The sequence below is a fragment of the Haemaphysalis longicornis genome, unplaced genomic scaffold (genome assembly GCF_048455015.1).
Source record: "Haemaphysalis longicornis isolate Haplotype H1 unplaced genomic scaffold, Haemaphysalis longicornis Haplotype H1 scaffold_19, whole genome shotgun sequence".
NCBI classification, from domain to species: Eukaryota; Metazoa; Arthropoda; class Arachnida; order Ixodida; family Ixodidae; genus Haemaphysalis; species Haemaphysalis longicornis.
In genome coordinates this window covers 7,456,057-7,476,560 of record NW_027526288.1, presented here as the reverse complement: position 1 = coordinate 7,476,560, position 20,504 = coordinate 7,456,057, and the positions used below count along the sequence as shown (strand labels likewise).

General features: G+C 46.2%; 1 protein-coding gene across 2 annotated transcripts; it reads left to right on the top strand.

Moving 5' to 3' along the window:
* The first annotated feature begins 1,322 nt into the window (after nt 1-1,322).
* LOC144166793 (manganese-dependent ADP-ribose/CDP-alcohol diphosphatase-like) lies at nt 1,323-20,274 on the top strand. Of its 2 annotated transcripts, XM_077696282.1 has the most exons (7): nt 1,363-1,562; nt 6,438-6,988; nt 7,586-7,651; nt 9,066-9,201; nt 12,461-12,747; nt 14,918-15,198; nt 17,307-20,274. In XM_077696282.1, the coding sequence occupies exons 3-7, from the start codon at nt 7,647-7,649 to the stop codon at nt 17,681-17,683; spliced, it is 1,086 nt and encodes a 361-aa protein (XP_077552408.1). In that variant the 5' UTR covers nt 1,363-1,562; nt 6,438-6,988; nt 7,586-7,646; the 3' UTR covers nt 17,684-20,274. The 2 variants fall into 2 exon arrangements, with proteins under 2 accessions (XP_077552407.1, XP_077552408.1); XM_077696281.1 differs by lacking the exon at nt 6,438-6,988 and having other exon boundaries at nt 1,323-1,562.
* The last annotated feature ends 230 nt before the right edge of the window (nt 20,275-20,504 follow it).

Sequence of the window (20,504 nt, the reverse complement as noted above, 5' to 3'; positions counted from 1 at the left end):
GCGCATGGTAGTTTTTCTTCTTTCGCGCTTTGTAAAATAATTACCGATTTGTCAACCGGATAAACGATGAAAAGTGTGCTAATTTGAGCCAGTCTACGCAGTGCAAGCAAAAACGGGAGCTTGACAAATTCACTTCAGTGTCCCTTTAACGTCGTGCCCCCCGGAAATGCTCTGCATTTGATCGTGCCCCTCGCGAGGGGGATGTTTCACTGCGTCGCCATGCGAACAGTTTGCCACGCTTTAGTTTCAGTTCTTTCTTTGCTGGGGTGCCGACGAGCGGCGCCACCTTTTTTCGATTTTCCCGTGGCTTCTATCCGTCCGCTATCAGCCGTGCACTGCTGATCAAGCGTCATAGGAAGTACGTCCTCGGTCCTAACAGGAGTGTAAGGTCCACTTATGAGGTCAGTGGCCAGGCCCGCAGGCTGCGCGTGAGAACCCGCCACTCTGTCTGGTGGCTCAACACTGTAGACTCCACGCGGCAGCCGTCGCCAATTCGTCACGGCATGTCTGGGCGCCGGATAGTCCGGCCAACGGGATTCCGCTGGGATGATCCCACATTCAGGACGCAGTCGGTGTCGACAGATTTGTAAGACCCACTGATGAGGTCAGTGGCCAGGCGCCCGGGCTGCGCGTGAGAACTCGCCACTCTGTCTGGCGGCGTAGCACTGCCAACAGTGCAGAGCAGCCGACACCAATTTGTCACGGCACGCACGGGAGACGGATTGTCTAGCCGACGGAATACCGCGGGGATAATCCTTCATTGAGAACGAAGACGGTGCCGCCGGGTTCCGAGAATCATGATAATCAAGCTGATCAACGAGGAAAGCTAAGAATAACCAGCTGAACCTTAGCTCCCACTGCCTGCTAATTTTTTGTGCCATGGTTATGCGAGTTCCGCGGTCCATTGGTCGAGATCAGAGTTGGCTGTTGGCGAGGTAGGGTCCTTGCCAAACGAAAGCCAATCGATGAGTGTTGAAGGTTCAATTTGGCGGCGTAGAGGGAGTCGAGGTAGATGGGTGAAGAAATGCGTAAAACGTATGTTGGCGCCATTCACGATAGCGCCAAATGTTTCGTTTGAATGCGACAGATAGCGCCACCGTTCTTGGGGCTCACGATTCCGAATTCTGCAACCAAGAATGTGAAACTGCACAATTCGCGGTTTGTGGGTGGGAAGCTCAGGAAAAATTAAGAAAAAAAGTTTCACCGCTTTATTAATTTTATCATTTTATTTTTAACCAAAGGGTGTTTTATAACCGAAACCGAAACTGCTATAAATAAGAACGGCGAGCCGAGATTGCGAGATGCGGTTCAAGGCGGTTTGGTAACGGTGGTAACAGTATCCCGTCATGCCCCGGGACATCTAACGAAATCGGAAGCAGCGGCAGCGGCAGCCACTTGACAAAGTTCCGCCGGGACGCTGGTTGCTGCCTGTATCAGCCTTCTCGGAGTGTCACCCGTTCTCCGTCGGCTGGCTCGGGGTCGGACGGGTTCGGAGCGAACACACCGCAGCCGTGGTTCAAACATTTCTGGCGCCGACGTGATCACTGGTCAGCTGAGCTGAGGTGAGCTGCTGCCGGCCACAATGGATCCATTCATTCATTCAGTGTTGTTCATTTGGTGTCATTTGTGCTTAATTTCCGCTCGCGAGCTGCGATAAGCAGCCACTATTTAGAAGCCGCAGTACAGTTGCATTGTAGTTCAGATGTCGAAATCATCAGATTGGCCGGCCGGTGTGCGCTCATTCTGGCTCAAAGCCAGCTCCTTGTTCTTGAGTTCATTCCTTTTTTTATTTTTTTGGTTAACTGCCGCTGATTTAGCGACCTTGACCTTGCTCGCCGGCTTACTTTTGCTGCCAGTGAGAATGAACTTTGATTTGACTAAAATTTTTTTTTGACCGTCAGCCGCAGAGACAATGGGTGCTTCTCCAGGGTATATATCACCTGAATTCGTATACAGCTCCCTTTCCGACACAGCGGAATGTATGAATACTAATGGGAATGATATGGTATCGTTATTATTTTCAAGGGGTGTTCGGGCCACTGATGGAGTGAGGCACTGCCGATGGACAACAGAAGCGTTATAAAATTAAATAACACTGCGTGGTAAATGCGCGCATTTTAAAGAACGTGTTCAAATTTCAGTCTTCTGAATCATTCCGGTGAGGCCCGATTCACAAAGTCTGTGCCGACTTCGCTCAGATTGGCACCAGCCGGTTTGATCCGGTCGCAGCGACATTTCCAGATTGAACCAGTTTCGCATCCCGATCCGTTCTTACGTGGCCTGGATTGGATTTCGCGGCCTGGATGCCGGTGATGCACCGTCCGCGCGTCGCTGCGTAGTTGTGGCCAACTCGTGCGCGCACAAAAGGCATTGTATAGCACAGTTGCGCATCATCGATGATTCACGGTCATACTTCTGTGCAGCTGTTTCCAGACATAGCTTGGGTTGCGCCTTAACTTTCTTTGCTAACAGAGAGGTACCCCTTGATAGTAGAGATAGCTGTCCAAAGAGGTTTGAAGCATCTTCTGACAACGTTATAACTCTGGATCATTTATTCTTTTTTTTTCTTGCGCGAATGGGGAAATGTTCACTGCTTTCTGTAATCCTCACAAGCTTAGTTGTCTAGTCAATACAGGCTGTTAGAGGATCAGTGTCGACTGAGCTGGTCACCATAGAACTTTGCCTCTTGAAAGTTAATCGAGCTTCGGTTAATGGTCATTGAAATTCCCCCTGTGTCAGCGACATTTTCCACTCGGTTCCAATTAATATTCGTTAGGTAAGTCCTTGCATGTCTATGCATGCAGGAGCTTCGGAAATAATGCATCCATCGAAGTACTGGATGATTGACACTACACTTCCCAAGGCTGAATTTTGGTCCGATAAGAGTGGTGATCGACTCCACTCCATATATATAGATGGTTACTAATTTTCTACCCCACTAATTGGACAACGAAGTGCCATGAACATTTTTTCATACCTCTGTTCAAGGTTAAGTATGCACTTGCTGCAGTGGCGCGAGAAATAGGACAAGTGTCATACTTATGTGAAAGCTTTATATGTGTGGAGTTGCTATATCTAAAGAGATCCAGCAGAAATATTTCATTGTATCCTGAGTAAGTTGTATCTGAAGTGAGGGAAAAGGTTCAGAAGTAAGTTCTGCAACCCAGCTCAGTGAAGTTTTATTCGTAAAGATTTTATAAAAGCAAAGGTAAAAGGGGATACTGATCATCACTGCGAAATAGAGTAACTTCCAGGAACACAGTCAGTTTTTGGCCGTAGGAAGTGCTGGACTTAATATTGTCGACATGCTGTACTTAAATATTGTTAGTTTTTAACATCGGGCTTGGTCATACGGTAGCTGGCCCAAGAAGTCTTTTACAGCTATCACGAGGCTATAGTTAGTAAGCTCTCGCTGTTGAAACTGAACGAAGTCGGCAAAGCTAGTAATGTCCTGAGATCCTCACCACATAGGTTACTGTCTTCTCAAGGAAAGCGGCGTAATTTTCATTCTTGCATATGCAAACTGTAGTGGCGAAGCACGGTTGATACGCTGAAACAAGAAACATGAGCAGGAAGCCCTCAGGCTCAGTGATTGTCCACGATTCTTCATCGCAGCGTTGCCAGTATTGCTGGCTCCGTTCTTTTAGTTTCAATAAAATATTATTCCAACATTGGAAGTTCACTACTAAAGTCCCAAATAAATATTTTTCATGGCCGAATTTCACCTGAAATGGAGTCCCCTGCACCTTTCGTTCCGTTATAACCAGGTCTGTTTTACGCCAGTAGCAAGTCGGATAAGCATTTGTGCAAGTGGTCGTTGCGAAACTAATTGTGTTCACTAAGGGAAGCTGTAGGCTGGGCTAGTTGTTAATTCATGGTGATCAAATGTAGCGCAGCAGAAACACACGGGACGGAAAGAATACACACGGACGAGCGCTCTCTTCCGACTGATTCTTTATTCTCATGACGGAAAATATATATGCTTAGCCTAAGCAGGAACAATAAAAAGAGGAAAAAACAAAACACCAAAAAACACAAAGAAAGAGCGAGTACACCCAACACGCGCCAAACATTTTGACAATCACAGTGGCCTGTCGCGTATGGCATCACATTGCAGGAATTGTATTTCACGGTCAGATAACGCGACTGACGGTTTGCTAACACAGTCGTTCCTTTCACGCGCCTTCTGAGCTTCCTCACTGATTAAGCACGCTTGCTTGTCCTTAATTATCTCGACTACTGTGCTGCCAGGGAACTGCACAGTGGAACCCCTACACGTGCTGACATGCTGTGCCAAAAAAACCTTCCTTGCCATCACGCACATTATTGGCGTGCTAGCATAGACACTCACTGAGGCGTCTGCCCATCTGTCCCACGTAGCTTGTGAAGGCACTAACTTGGCCAAAGTCAGGTCTAGGGCAAGGCAGCTGTGCTCTGAACTAGATTTAACTGCCCTTGCGAGAAAAATTGGGAAGAGCGACAAACTAGCCCTTGACATGTTCTTTTCAGCCCAGACACACAACATCGACATGCCTTTCGGGACAATCGTCTCTGAAAGAGGTTGTTGGCAAAACGAACTAGGCCGGTTTTTGCAGGACAAGCTTAAGCTTTTCCCAGTAGACGACCTATTCAGAATTCAAAATTCTGGAGAAGTCACTGAATTTCTGAAGCAGCAATCGAACACAACACTGAGGGCGTTTTTGATTGATATAAAGGACCTTTATTATTCACTCCCGCACAAAGACCTGTTAGAGTGCATAGAAGGCTGCATGGACAATTTTGGAGCACTGGCGTTTCAGAACACGGCTGGCGTAAGCTATCAAGGGTTCCTAGACCTTCTGTTGTTGTACCTTACGTCGACATTCGTAGAATGGAATGAGAAAGTGTACCTTCAAAAAGAGGGCGTCTCCATCGGGTCGTCCATAGCACCTTTTTTGAGTGATTTGCTTTTGGCGAAGGTGGACAGGGTGGTACAGGAACGACCGAACGAATTTTCCGTCGTAAGGACTTTCCGTTACGTGGATGATTATCTGATTTTTCTGCACTGTGATCCGCAAATGTTCCACCCTCAGGTCGCGCAGGTACTAGAAACTTTCAGACAATGCCTCAAGCCGCTTGTTGTTACTTACGAGATGCCGGTCGGGGACAACATTCCGTACCTAGACCTGAGGATTCGCTTCCTTGAGGACGACGCGTGCTGGTGTTATGAGCCTCGCGCGCAGAAGCCAATTCTGCCGTTCACATCAGCTCACAGCAAACTTGTTAAGCGAGCAAGCGATGCAGACATCTTTTTCGAACGCTTTGCAGAGGTCTTGCAACCGCGCCTTGTTAGCCAGTCTCCTGGCTCAGTCGGAGTGCCTAGACGGAGCTGGGTACCCTCGCCCATTGCTTGTCTCCGTAGCCGAGACAATGCTAAGGAAACAGAAATCGAGGGGCACTGCTAGGTCAAGCTGCAGTGGAAACACGAGAGAGAGTGGCTGTGATTCCGTATATGCACTCCGTGTCCCATCGCCTTAAGAAAACGGGACAATGTGTTAACGTGAAAGTCGTTTTCAGCGCTCCCGATAAGTTGTCCCAGCTGGCTAGCAGTACCTGTCCCGTAAAGCGACGTGGGGTCCAATGCACTGTCAAACACAGAACACAGTTCGTAGAATGTGTTCAAAATGTAGTACTATATAGAATTCCTTTGTCGTGCGGCGCGAGCTACGTGGGACAGACGGGCAGATGCCTCAATGAGCGTCTGCGCGAGCATGCCAATAATGTGCGTGATGGCAAGGAAGGTTTTTTGGCACAGCATGTCAGCACGTGGGGGGGTTGCACTGCGCAGTTCCCTGGCACCACAGTAGTCGAGATAATTAAGGACAAGCAAGCGCGCTTAATCAGTGAGGCAGCCCAGATGGCGCGTGAAAGCAACACTGTTTTAGGAAACCGTCGGTCGCGTTATCTGACCGTGAATTACATTTCCTGCAATACACGGCAGGCCACTGTGATTGTCAAAGTGTTTGGCGCGTGTTGGGTGTACTCGCTCTTTCTTTGTCTGTATTTTTTATTTGTTGTTTTTTGGTGTTTTATTTTTCCTCTTTTTATTGTTCCTGCTTAGGCTAAGCATATATATTTGCCGCCATGAGAATAAAGAATCAGTTGGAAGTGAGCGCTCGTCCGTGTGTATTTTTTCATCCAATGTGTTTCTGCTGCTCTACATTTGTTCACTAAGAGATTGCATGCTTTGAGTGTCAAATGAATTGACTGAGCAGAGAGCAACTGTGTCATTGTGTGAGTGTGGCTGATCATGACGATGCCTGGGTTGAGTGCTGAGCGTGTGGGTGCTCCGCTTCTTGTCCTCAGTCTCGCCCTCGCACTGCGGCCTCGACACGGCAGTTTTCGTTTCACACCCCGGGCGGGCGTCATCTTTTTTTTCCCCTGCATGTCTTTTTCAGAGTGCTGCCGTCTTCTGTCGTCCCCTGAAAGTGCAACAAAAAGTTTCAGGCGTGTCTCGTTGTGGCATGCGTCGGCCGTGCTGACAGACATCCAGCGAGCGTCATCTCTCCATTCAGCCGGCTTTTGTTGCCCTCTTCAAAGCACTGCTGAAACCTGCGAGGTGTGGCGGCAGATAAAGCCCTTGCCACGTGTTCAGCACGACGTTCTCCACTCGAGATGTCTGACAGCACAATGGGCAGTTCTCCGCTGAGAGCATTCACTCAGCGCGTGCACATCAAGATCCCTTCCAGCTATATCAACACAAGCCCCCTCGACGGAACAAAAAAAGAAAAAGAGCAGCGGGCACACTTCACATCCCTGCAGCACCCCCCGTAAAATCAACTCTGTCCCTGGCATCCACGTCTTGCAAGCGAGAAAGGATGAGTGCTGTGGTGCGGAAGTGTTGCTTGCATACCCTAGATTTAGTGGAATGGGGGTGGTACTATGAGAGTTAATTCAAAAATGGGGTGGAGGTTCATGGGGCCAGAAGACTGGAGGATTGCCAGACAAGGTAAATATGTGTGTGGCATCTAGCATGGCTTTGCAGATGCTGCTGTCCTTTCAAATCACTCTTCCAAGAACCCTTCCTCTTTCTTATTTTCAGTCTGCTGGGTAATCTTCAATTGCTCTGCTTAAATAGATACCTTGGAAGTTATCCCTGAAAAAGAAAAAAAGAAAAAAAAGAGAAGGTGACAGTTTCAGTAGCACTGCAAGCTACACCTGTGCTCTAAACAGATTCTTTACAGAAGCAGGTCTCTGCATAGGCTTCAATGGCTGTAATATGCCCCATAATGTTTGAACTCGTCTCTTCCCTCATTTGTGTGTGAAGTTGGCTTTGGGAGGGAGATTACCACTCGAAGAGGGAAGGGTCAAGACTGCACTACTCACTTTGCAGTGAAGCCTTGCAGTGCATTGCATTTTTAGGGTGATTAAGAAAGTTAGAAGTGACTGCTTTTTATTCAAATTGCACGGGTGTGGCTTGCTGGGCAGCTACTGTCTCTGCAGCCTCTCTCTGTGATTGATTGTGGTATTCTTATGACCTTGATATGTCAAACAATTAACAAATACCACAATTTTTTTTCTAACTTAAGTGTTTCCTTGTTTGTAGGACCTACATTCTACAGTGCTTACGGCTTTTCCCGCCATCATTTCAAGCCGTCAAATCCAAAATGAGGTGAGTAGTTAGTTATGGATGTTTTAAATATGGTTGGCATTTCAGGGTTTTATCTTCATCTGAGAGTAGTTCACTGCAGTAATTGGAGAGTTATTTGTGTATAGTGTTGTATGGTTCAGCAGGTAAATATGATGAGTGTAAAGAAGCAGCAGATCAGTGTGTAGAAAAAAAAAAAATGTCTGACTGGCTGGTGTTTAGAGAATGCCAAGTACAAATTAAATCTGTCTGTCTGAGAACGAACGCGCTACTGTTCTCTAAAAACTAAAGAAACTGCCGGTTGCACTTCTCAGTGTCTATTTCGCCATCGGTAACTGTACAAGTGCTGCTGCTAAACAGTTGGTGTGGAGGCTTGCACTTGCACTGTAGCACTGACATTATTATCTCCCGCGCTTACGTGCGAAAAGTCTGTTTTTAACCTCTCAAGTGGCTGTACGGGGGCACGTCTATTTTCTGAACTGCTGAGATTTCGTACCATCCCATTTGAGCTCCCTACTTGTGTAGGTCGCTTTTATCACTCTTATCACACAGAAGTAGGTGTGTCTGGATGGGAGGAAGGGATAAAACTTATCCTCGAGGGCGGTTCATGCGGGCCTCAGTTGATGGCACGTCTGCTATCGGTTATCTTTCGTGCCCAAGCAAGATTTACCTGTCGACGAGACTGTGTGCGCACGTGCAAGGGTGCAAACGATTCGGATAATTCTTGATGCTGGTCCAGGTTTCAGCAAATGATGACTACAGTCTTCGCCAAAATTCTCTGGGCCGCACAACTCAGACTAAAAAATTAATGTTCCATCGGGACTGAATAATCTTATGACAGTAACAAAGAATAATCTCTTGACAGCCGAAATAAACAACCGCCGCTCGGAAACATAAACAGGAGGGGACACAGATACTTACAAACACTACGATTGTAAAAAAAACAAGACGAAGCATTCTTGTATAAGTCTCGTCATGGCATGGGGGCCTAAAGCTCACCATAATCTAATTGAGGATGTATTGCAGACCCTTCATTAAATTCATTCTTCATGGGAACTCGCTTTGTTGTTGAATAGTGTTGTTCCAGAACTATTTTTCCGCTGCACAAAAGGCACTTACAGCCTTGACTGATTAATAGTCCGAGTCTGCCAGTTTGTCGCTGTATTTGTACATAGTAGGGAAATTTTGGTATTGTTTAGTGTGGACTAGGTTTCAGTTTCACTACTGGCATTTTACATGGACGTCAAGATGACGTCCAGGAGGACACTTGCACAAATGCAGGGCAGTAGGATTGGATGAGGCGGACGTGCGATAAAGCAAAATGGATAGATTCCGTAGATCAAAGACTGTCTTCCCAACTGCAGTGGGCCAGTCTTCTTGTGTGATGAACCATTATGAGGTAGCGTAAGTGTCGACGCATTTTTTTTTCCCTCACCAGTACCACTCCCTTGGCAAGTGAGAAACCCCTGCTGACCTTTGGGGTCTTGACCGATGTCCAGTATGCCGACTGCGACGACAAGCCAGCTGGCTACGACCCTTCGCTCATCCGGTACTACAGGAATGCTCTGAGCCAGGTAAGAAGCACATGCACCTGGCATTGTGTTCTTTTGCTGCGAGGCAAAAAGGAGCAGGCAGTTTGGTGTGGCCAAGATTGTGACAGCTATTTCGCTGAATTCAGGGATTTGGTGCGATAACGGTGCCCACAGCCGGCACGCTTGTGCAAGCTTCTCAGCCTGCATGCACATTTAAGATCCCCAGGTGGTCAAAATTAATTTCAGAGCCCTTCACTACAGTGCACCTCATCGCCTGTGTTGTGTCAGTGCGTTAAACTCTGCAGTCAATCAAAGCCTGCATGTGTTCGAAGTATGGAGGAATTTGTTGACCATTTCAACAAAACCCTTGTCTTCTGGCTTATTCAAAGGAATTTTAGGAACTCTGACTGGGGACCTAGCATTATCTGCTCGCACCGAGTTTTGATAGGCTTCGGAGGCCGGACCTGTTACATGTGTTTGGAATTGGCTATTACTGGGCGATTTCAACCTGGTCAAAATATGTTTATGGTACAGTTGAACCCCATTATTTCAAAGTGGCATAATTTGAACCAACGGATAATTCTAACTGCTTGATTAATCCCGGCAATGTGACGTGTATTTGAATGGAGGAAAACTCTCGCTAATACGAACCTGAGACGCGTGCCGCGGTTAATTGGAACAGTATTGCCCGTCCACACAGACAACTATTTGTAGAATTCGGAGCCAAAGGCTGAAGCTCAATGTGTCACTAGACTCTGCAGCTTGCCGAAACTGTAACCGTGTGCTTGCTCTGCACACACTGAAGCGGCTGGCTTTAATAAACCACGCGATTTTCGCGCTATGAATTGCAGCCCGGGATTGCGTTGCTGCTTCTTCAGGTTCGCCTCTTGATCTGATGGTTGCGTGTGCTGTACTTTCGCAGCATGTAATAATTTAGCAACTCCTGGTTTTGGACAAAGTAAACTCGCAAGAGTTCCACAAACCCCCCTCTTTATTGGTTACATGCCAGACACTCCGAGCTCCATTTCCACGTTTAATGTTAGCTAACTGTTGTCGAAAGGGCGGATTCTGCTAGGGCAACTCGCCATCCTAATTTTAACCAGCCGTGTTTTTGTTGTGGTCACGTTTCTTCGTTGCCAGCCTTTTGTGAGTGTTGTCCGCGCCTGCAAAATATGGCTTGGCTTACCCATCTTCCTCTGTGCTTGCCGTGGACTGAGTGGAATGTGACAGCATCCTTCCCAGCGTTTGCTATCTGCGCGGGTGATTGTGCCTAAAAACAAGGTTGATAAGGGCCGTTTGCCTTACAGCGGCAACGGGTTCTTCCTAGACTTGTTGTCGAGACGAGATTGCTGGCTCAGCACGTGCCGAGTATCAAGTGGCCGCTGTCTATGTCTGGTGTTGGCACTTCAGGCACGTGCGCACGCGTTACCTGGCGTTTCCCCTGGCAGGCTTGTATTATAATGCGGCTTCAGATATGGCCGTACACCTTATATCTACGCCATGCACAGTGTACAGGGGCAAAATGCTGGTCTTCTGCAGGAAGGGGTTTGAAGTCGCCAGCATATGAGGTTCATTCTAAAAGTATGTTGGTGTTGTATGTGCCAGTAGTTAAAGGGGCCATGCAGACAAAACAAAACTTTATTGAGTTTTAAAAAACCAGCCTTTGGTAGGTAACTCACTCAGCTTGATTCTGGCCACGGAAGGCATTTTTTTACTGAAAAAAAAAAGCAATAAATGTTTCAAGAATTTCAAATTTCCAGCTGCAGTGATGTTATATGAGCAGCTGTGACGTAATGCGGGTAAACGCTAAAAATTACTCCCACCTCCCCTCGCGGGAACCCCTGTGTAGATGCGACGCATAGGAGGTTCCGTTGTTGTTTCCGTTAGGTTGATTCTCCCATCGCGTGAAACGTGCCGTGAACCCCCTGCCGCGGCTATGACGCAACACAATCCACTTTAATGCAAGCCAAGCCAAGTCAATCGAATCCAATCCAATGACCCTCACGAGAGAGTGTTCGCTATCGGAGAGGAGAGGGGGTGAGCGGTGGAGAGCGCAGCTCGCGCGGCGAGGGGAATGGGGGAGGGGTGTGGACGGACAACAACAACGCCGTATGGAGGGACAAGGCGAGTGAATGAGATGCAGTCGCATCTAAAACATTTCTATCAGTTTGTGAACTGCACATTACCAGTTAAATGATGTGATCAAACAGATCTGGAGGCCCCATTACAATCGCCCGGTCATGTTTCTTGGCGGTAACTTGTGTCGGCGGCCACCAATCGCACAAACAAGATCCTATGATGTCAGAGTCAGTCAGTCAGTGAAAACTTTATTACACACCAGTCAAAGAGGGAGCATTAGGTGCCCCCTCCAAAGTTGCTGAAAAGTGGCTGGGGAGGCATCACTGCCTTATCTGTTTGCTTTAATATCTCCATTATTTGGTTGAGATTTTGCGATAAAATCGGTATCGTTCTTAATAATTTAAGAAAAAAACAGTCTTTTTCATGAATCAGACTTGTGTGTGCCTTCCTGGGCCCTTTTAGATAATAAAGGGCAGATGAAGTGGCAACAGCTAGTGAGACAATTTAAAAAGTGTGGCATTTCGGGGGAAATCGTGCTGCTACAGCAGCTGTTTTGCAGTTATGGCAATCGAGGGCTCTGGTATGCTATCTGTATTGACGTATTGGATAGTGTGTGTCTGTTAAAAGAAAGCAGTCGGTCAGCATGATTTGGTTGAAATACTAATAGGTTGCTGTATGGTGAGTCAAACAAATGCATCTTATATTTATTCAATGTATTTAACAGGCCCCCCTTTGCAGGTCATTGAGTGAGGACTTACAAAAGAGTGAAGAGGAGAATTTTTGTTCACTTTTTGCCGCAAGGTTTGGAACATACGATAACTTTGAAAAATTTAAATTCCCCTGTTGCTCACGAAAATAAAAAACTATCAGGTGCGCGTCATTTCCATTGCATCATTGTAGCATGCCCAGTGTGAATCATAGTCACCCTGAAGTGTTGCTCTGGTGTGTTTAACACTAAACTTGAACTCGGCGCCGTGATGCCCTTGAACGAGGTAGCGCGGACTGTGTATTTCTGCTGGAGCTGTGGCTGATTGTAGTCCACCACACTGCCTACTTTCGTGACATAGTCTTGCATCCATACCACTTCTCTTATTTTGTTTGATTAGTGCGTCAGATTCCAATATTCCCAACATATCAGTAGTTCTCCATCGTTTTTCTGCACCCAGTGTAAGTCCTAACAGCCCCAGATTCCTTTAATGCTCTTCCCACCCACCCCCCGCAGGTTGAGCGTGCCTACTCGCACTGGAGTCGCCCCATGCCCGGCAGTGAAGAGCGTGCGGTGCGCCTGGTCCTCCAGCTGGGCGACCTGATCGACATCAACAACGGCGGGTGCGGCGTGGGCCTGGACCGGGTGCTGTCGATGCTGGAAGCCCTGCCCACCTACCACACGCTGGGCAACCACGAGCTGTACAACTGCACCCGGCGGGAGCTGGTCACCCGCTACGTCTGCCCAAACCTGCTGCCCGACTGGACGCCCCCGTCCTCCGACGACCCCGTCTTCTACTACAGGTGAGGGATAAGCTGCGCTCCGAAACAAACTACAAGCAAGAGGGAATGGGAAATTTTTCCCTCTGCGGAATCTTAGTCCATCTTAACCCTTTCTGGTTTATTGTCGGGCCCTGCCCAACAACGCAACACAGTCGTAGCTGTCCGCTGTCTGGTTCCGCCCATCTTTGGTGTTGAAGGTTAAATTTCGTGGTTGTTCTCACTGCGATGTGGGCGCATCTTTGTATACATGATGCGCCGTGTCTTGAGGGATAAGCGAACTTTGTTTGTTGAAGTTTACATCTTTTTGCACAAGGGTACAGCACAACGTTCCTCGCAGGCCTTCTGGATCCCAGAGTGTTTACACGTGCACACTCGTTGCTGAGAAGCATGGCCGCTTTCTTATCGCGCGTGCTCTACGGTGGTGTACATAGCGAAAGTGATGATGACTTCATTGAGGAAGAGAATTGCGTGCCTCCATCCAGGGGCGTAGCCAGAAATTTTGCTTGGGGGCAAAGCTACAAAAGTGGGCGGTGTCGTAGTTGATCATTATATCCGATACATTGTTATAGACTGTACCGTTACAAGTGGACTCGACTGTGCTAACTTCCGCATTAGGTACACTCCCTGAACAGAAGCCATCATTGCTGACATCACGAAACGTGTCGTTTAGCGGGAGAATTAAAATTTTGGTGTAAAATTTTTAATTTCTCCGTGAATAAAGCATCGTTTGCTGCTGGCCAAAGGCTGGGAAAACTATCAAACACCAAACCTTTCGAATAAAACAAACTTGTATTTTGTCTTCATGGCTCCTTTTAGAAGTTTCCTGGAATGACTTTGCCAGCACCTGTTTCCATCACTTTCAGTAACCGATGAATTTACTCTTGCGCTACAAATCGCCGCACTCCTGGTAGCACAGTTGGTAGAGTGACTGCCCTTGTGGGGGTGGTGTCATATCCGAATCCCCAATTGAGACACATTGTCTTCGGCTGCGAAGTTTTTAGAGAAACCTGTGCAGTTTTCTTTCAGCCATGTGGCCACGCTCTAGGTGAATGTCTGCTTTCATGTTGTGGTTAAACAAACAGGTGTGCATGGTTGGCTGTGAACAAATCAGACGTCCCTGCACTTGGTCGAGCAGTGCAGTCCTTTCCAGAAGCCTGCCTTGTGATTGGCAACACGCTAGAAAAATGTGGAATCGTTGCAGCGAGTGGGGAAAAGTAATACCACTAGCCCGTGCTTCTCTTGGCCAAAAAGATATTGGCATGCATGGCCTGACGCACAGGCAACCACACAAATTGAATGTGCTTTGAGGCAAAATCAAAGACCACAAGCTTAGTAAGGCAGCAGCTAAAACTTGAGTCTGTGAACTGTTCTGTTTTTTCCCCTCTCATTCCGTTGCTAAACAGTGATAAAACCAAAATTTCTGGAATTGCTTTGCGTTCTCCACTTTTTATCAAGGTTCACATGTTAAAATGAAAACCTTTTTCAAAGTAGTTGTCATGCTAGCAGGTAGTAGTCATGCTACTAGCCACACTCGAACAAAGTGAGAGAGGAGTATAAGAGTCACCCATCGGCATCTTGCTTTGATCTCCCACTATTTTAAAGTGGGAAGGGAGTCGCCCAATGGTACCTGTGATCATCCAACTTTACCTCTGTGTGGTACAATCACAGTGAAATAAAATGCAGACATCGAGACACGAACCCAAGCAAGCAACTCATGTTTCTGTATGAGCAACACCATAGATTGCAGACTGCACTTCCGAAATTCACCTGAACTGCACCAAGATCTGTCATCTACAAAGCTTGTTCCCAAGTTTCTGTGTTTTGGTTCTTGCCCCAGTGTTCTATGTGCAGACAATTTTACACTTATTACAACACCAACAGACAAGAAGAGATTTTCACTGGACAGGTGTCCTCAGTTCACACTAGTATTTGCAAAATAGAAGTGACATGCTTCACAGCCCACAACTTCCTCTTTGCTCTGCTCTTATAATCCCTATTTGTCGTGACTGTGAGGAAACGGCTGGGGAACAACTTTATTTGCTTAGTGAGAGTCTCTGTAAGAAGTGTTCCGACACATTTTCTATCTCTTGTTACAACTCCATTAGCTGGCATGCTTGGCCTCATTGATGGGCCTGGCTGATTTAGTCAACCTGACTTACTAAAAACATGCCATTTTGCTCTCATCGTGCAGCTTCAGTCCTGTTCCGGGCGTGAAGCTGATCTCGCTGGACTGCTTCGAGGAGAGTGTGCTGGGGCGCGATCCGTCGGAGTTGCGGTGGCAGCAGGCTGCTCAGCTACTGACCAGGGTCCATGGGACGACGGACCCGGAAGTGTGGGAGTGGCCGGACAACCTGCAGGGGCTGGACAAGCGCTTCATCGACTCCAACGGAGCACTCAGCGAGGCACAGCTGCACTGGCTTGGGGCAGAGCTGACGAAGGCAGACGCTGCGGGTGACATCGTCATTGTCTTTGGTGAGAGCTGTTGATGGCTTGTACTTTACTCTCTGTTGGATATCGTTCACAGCGGAGCTGTAATAGGCTAGGTTTTCATCTAGGCTGCCAAGTGTGAGGTGTTCCATAGCGTGACATGTTCCCTAGCACACATATTCCAACTCAGCATTAGCGAAAAAGAAGGAACAATGGCGCAAAGCTTAACACTTCTGTGACTGCGGAAAAATTGGTTGTTTTTGGGTGTTCCTGGAAATGTTTTCTTCTTGCCACAGACAATGAGTGATGCTGAAGTGTAAGATATGAAATGATAGAGAAAGAATAGGGCTTTCTAAAACGGTCATAATTTTAAACAACAGATTTTTTACAAATATTCAAAAATTAACAAAGCCAAAAAAGTAACAAAAAGAAAAAAAAACAAAATTATGAAAACATCAATGCCACTTTTCACAGGGCACACATAAAAAAAATTTTAAATATGCAATTTGAACATAAGGGCATTATAAAGTAATACCGTGAAAATGAGCTCTGTAAGTACAAAAGTTATTTACATGTGTACAATTATATAAACACTAGTGCTTACTGGTTATTTTTGGGTGGTCCAGGAAATTTTTTTTCTTTCCACAGAAAATGGTATGATAGAGGAAGAATGGGGCTTTTCAACAGCAATAATTTCAAGCAAAAGATGCATTAGGAATTGTATTAAAAAATTCTGAAAACAAAAAAAAAGTAACAAAAAAATTGATGATAACCTCAATGCTACTTTGCACACGGTAGACGTACAAACAATTTGAAATATACACTTTGAACATAAAACGTTAATACAACAATGCTGTAAATATGAGCGGTGTAAGTACAAGAGTTATTTACATACAAAAATATAAATATAAACACGAACAGCCGCGCGCTGTTCCGGAGTGCTACGCCAAGGTCAACCCCGGGCCGTCTTTGTGGAGAAAACTTGACTCTCTGCAGTCGGCACGAAATGGTCTCGCCCGAACGAAGTCGACACCCTGTGGATAAGATCTGTGGCCTTTAGAACAGGGCCGGATCTGTTTACGACGACACGTGCCCGCGATAGAGCAACTGGAGAAGAAAGCGAAACTAAAGGGCGCACACCTGTTGATGGTCTGGGGCGACTTGGTGCACTTTGATTTTAGTGTGAATGCATCGATATCAAAAATAAGTGGTTTACGTGTTTTAAGGTGGAAACATTTGGCTTGTGATGCTACACTGATTCGGCCAAAGTGGGCACCAGTGCCGTACACACATTCATTTGATGTTATCTAAAATTGTGGCTGCTGTTGCAAATATGCCGATCGATGTATGTCACAGCAACAACAGAGCCATTCTGACCGTAATGACAAAGTGATGATGACAGATGCAATAAAGCATTAAGCCTGCAGTTGCCCACGGGCTTAATGCTTTCTCGATTTAACAGAGTTCCCAGTTTAACGAAATAATTCGCCAATGCAGGAACCCATTTGCGAGCACTGCAGTGAACCTCTTACTGTACTACATATCCTAAAAAGTTGTCCATACCTAGAAGCGGCCCTCAGTAGACATTTTAGAGCTTTATACACCTTTTGTATACCCTTACACCCAATGCTTTTACTTGGTGATGAACCAATAGTACCTTTGACTAAAGTTTTTGAATTGTTTAGAGACACTGGCTTTTTACACCAGTTTTAGCTACTTCATCTCATGGAACAGTTTTTAAAAATAACATTTTTATATTTATGATACCTTGAGCAAAACTTTTAACTTACATTGATATCTTCTTACCTTGTGTTTGGCGCATTATAACTGAAAGGTTGCTGCGCCATTAAACCTCAACATCATCATCAATTCGCCAATGACTTCGTTGAACAGCGTAGTCTGTGAATTCATGAAAAAAGGAAAAATACATGAAGAAAACAGGATGCAAGGTCATCCTATCTTCTTTTTCTTATTCAACCAATACCAACTTGCCAAAATGTTGACTCTTTTGACTTTGTGGAATCAAGGGTTAACTATAGCCCCAACAAAGCTTGTGACAACTCCGTTAAGTGTTGAGTATCGACCTGATAACTGATGTGTTGAGGTTTGGAGCGTTTCAAAACAAACCTTGTATCGATCGCCCACTCGTGCAGGCCACCTGGCCGTGCATCCATCGAGTGCCAATTCGGACTGCCTCCTGTGGAACTACCGAGACGTGATGGATCTGTTCGAGGCCCACCGGAGCGTGGCGCTGTATCTGTGCGGTCACACCCACCGGTGCGGCTATGCGACTGACGCGGGTGGCACCCACTACATGGCCCTGGCAGGAATCATCGAGACCGAACCGCAGAGCGTCGCCTTCTCCACGGTCACCGTTTTCCCCGACCGGGTCGAGGTCGTCGGATCGGGCCGCGAGGAGAGTCGGATCCTCCGGCTCTGCTCCGCTGCTGCGGTGGAGGGGGAGGAGGACGGAGCGGTGGCGGCGTCTACTCCAACGGCGGCGCCGCTTGCCGTTCGGGTTGCGGTCTGAGTTGTTGCGCTTGTCAGGGTGGGGGATGAAGTCTTTCTACAACATCTGTGCCTTATCTGACACTCTGAAGACATTTCCATCATCATCACATTTAACCATGGTTACTGCGTTCCTAAGAGCGGATTCATTGCCTTTTAAAACCAAGATCACCAGGAGGCTGTCGCAGCTGTTACGGTTACTAAGTCGACGTTACTAGCAGAAGTGCCGTCCTTAGGGCAGGTATGGAGGGCCAAAGTTTTACTTTTAGCACCCGTTTCTTGGGGTGAAGTTTAGAGCAGATTCATTGCCAGCGGAACCATGCTTGCTGGGCGTTGCAAACTTTTCTCTGCACATTAATCGTGGTTTTACTTTTCTGTATAAGCCACCCTAGTCATTCCAAGTCCTGTTGTGTGCGGAGAGGATGTGATGTTGCTTGGGTGGTACTTTTTCTAAATTACACTTCTTACATTGAGGATTGCATGCTCTTTTGCCAGCAGTCATGAAAAAAAAAGGCGGGAATTTTGTAACTTGCATTGCAGGTTGGGACTACTTGTTTCAAACCATGCAGTGTGGGAATGTTGTTTGGGTTTGGAAATACAAAGAGACTGCAGAAGGTTTTGCCCACCCATTTCTAGAATTTATCATGTACAGGCTTGAGAGATCGTCAGGAGTGACAAAAAATCGTTTAACAAGTGTTGAGTATGACGAAATATATTCACTTGAGGGTAGTGAATCAGCCTTACAAAAGCCACTGGTAAGCAAGGTGTGGGTTAGTCTGCCAAGCTGCCTGTCAAGTCGCATCATCGAATGCATACATCTTCCAAAAACTGGAACCAAGATTCGCATACATCTTCCAAAAACTGGAACCAAGATTCTAAAATCGCTTCAGCTGATCCAACAGCTTGGCTTCCATATCGGAAGCTTTGTCAACGTCATGCAAGCACTGTTCTGTTTGTGTAGCACGGAAGGGGCTAACATTGGGAGTTTGAGGTTGTTCTACGTATGTGCTGGTGGTTGGGATTTTTATCCAAACAAGCAGACTCTGGAACTGGTATTAGTGCCTAATTTTTTTGCCAGTGGGATTGCCACTCGTGAGTGCACCTAGATTGCCTGTCCTCTTGCCACACACCACTTTCACATTTTAATTCTTCACAGGTAAATTGGGTGCAATGCTTGTCAAGGAGTGTTTCTGTTGCCAAAGTGCTTTGGGTTTTTTATTGTTTGCAGCACACTCTTTTTAATAGATGTTTGCACATGTTCTACAGCACCTAAGCTCACCTTTTGCAAAAAATGTAGGGGCCGAAACAACCTGGAAATTGCAAAAGCCCTGCAAGTTTTGTCCTATCCATTTGTTCGAAAAAGGTGTTTTCTTGGAGCTAGTTATGGGAGTACCAGGAGCTAAAGTGGCATTATAATGCTGTAAAGTGCATTAGGCTATTATGCCAGAAGTGGGTAGTGTTCCAACTAAAATTTCACTCCAACTTCTTGGCATATTTGTCTTTTGTTGGTTTCACCTCCCCAAGATGCAGTGTAAAATTTAGCGAGTGAAGATTAGTGCTAGCTTGCTCACTTCTTGCTGGTCAGTGCATTGTTACACTTAATGCACGTTGTAAGGTTGAAACAAGTTTTTCACTTTGTCCAAGCAGCGTTGTGCAGTAGAGGTTCAGTTGAAAAGCATCAAGGGTCCAGGAGAAGTTTGTTGAAGTGGAACTTTGTTTGATAGAGGTTGGCTTGTCAAGTTCAGCTGTGCTGTATGCATGCTTAAAATGTTGTGTGCCAGTGCTTGCACTTCGGTCGAGAAGCTTCGATGGAAAAGAAGTCTCCAAAGTTTAGAGGTTTTACTGCCACATTTGGGAATTGTAACCCACTGAAGAAAGGGTTGCTTTGTGTCAAAAGCTTTAGACCAGTTGTTAGCTCGAGGTTGTTTTTGATCTTGGGCTACATCTGGTGTAGCCCTTGTATTCTATGCACTTGCGTTTTACATGTGCGTTGTTTTGTTATTTGTTTAATGAAAGGTACAAGCCATGCGCTGCCCGTGAACTAGATACGTATACGTTCTACATATTCTGTGGTTTTTCGCAGGTAATACGGGGCTGAGTATGACACCAAGTAAAGCAGTTTAGTAAACAGCACTAGACATTTTCGTGGGGAACAGAGGCCCTTGAAATATGTAATCCTGTTAGTGGCTTCTAAGCAGAAAGGAGTTTTGTTCTAGCCATTCTCTGGGCTACTGGGTCAGTGCTAGTATAATTTTGCAGATATCTATAGTACCGGGTAACAGTTTGCACCACAAAGTGAGGACAGGGGCTTGCCAAAAATCTGCCAGTGTCCGTGTGAAATGCACTCTTGCCCTAGCGCTGCATATCAAGCTTGTATCTATGGGCAGTGTGCCAATTTGCCAATACTTTGTTCATGTCGTTTGTATTTATTTCATTACTGTTTCGCACTTTGCACAATCAACGAGATATCAGTGTAGTAATCATGTTCTACTATGTCCTTTCTGTCTTTTTTTTTTCCCTTTCATGTCATTGAAATGGAGTGTGAATCTCGTCACCACTGAATAAACAGTGTTGTTTAACCTGTCATGCAATAATAAAACTTTTTTGTTTTTAGTTGTATACTCAAGTTCTTTTACTTGCTCGTCCATTAAAATCAGTGCAATGTTTTTGGACTTTGACAGACTGTCTCCGTAAGTAGAACGTGAGCTCTTTTTGTATGTTCTTTGCTGGCTATCTGGGCTGTGCTTTCCTGACAGATTTAAATTATGTCTTTTCCAAATGGCATTGCAGATGACACTCGCACAGAACAGAGTTTGACCAACCTCTTCGTTTATTTGCACTGG

Coding starts and splice junctions, on each gene's coding strand:
- LOC144166793 (XM_077696281.1), top strand. Junction 9,202..12,460: donor ACAGGAATGCTCTGAGCCAG/GTAAGAAGCACA, acceptor CACCCCCCGCAG/GTTGAGCGTGCCTACTCGCA. Junction 12,748..14,917: donor GACCCCGTCTTCTACTACAG/GTGAGGGATAAG, acceptor CTCATCGTGCAG/CTTCAGTCCTGTTCCGGGCG.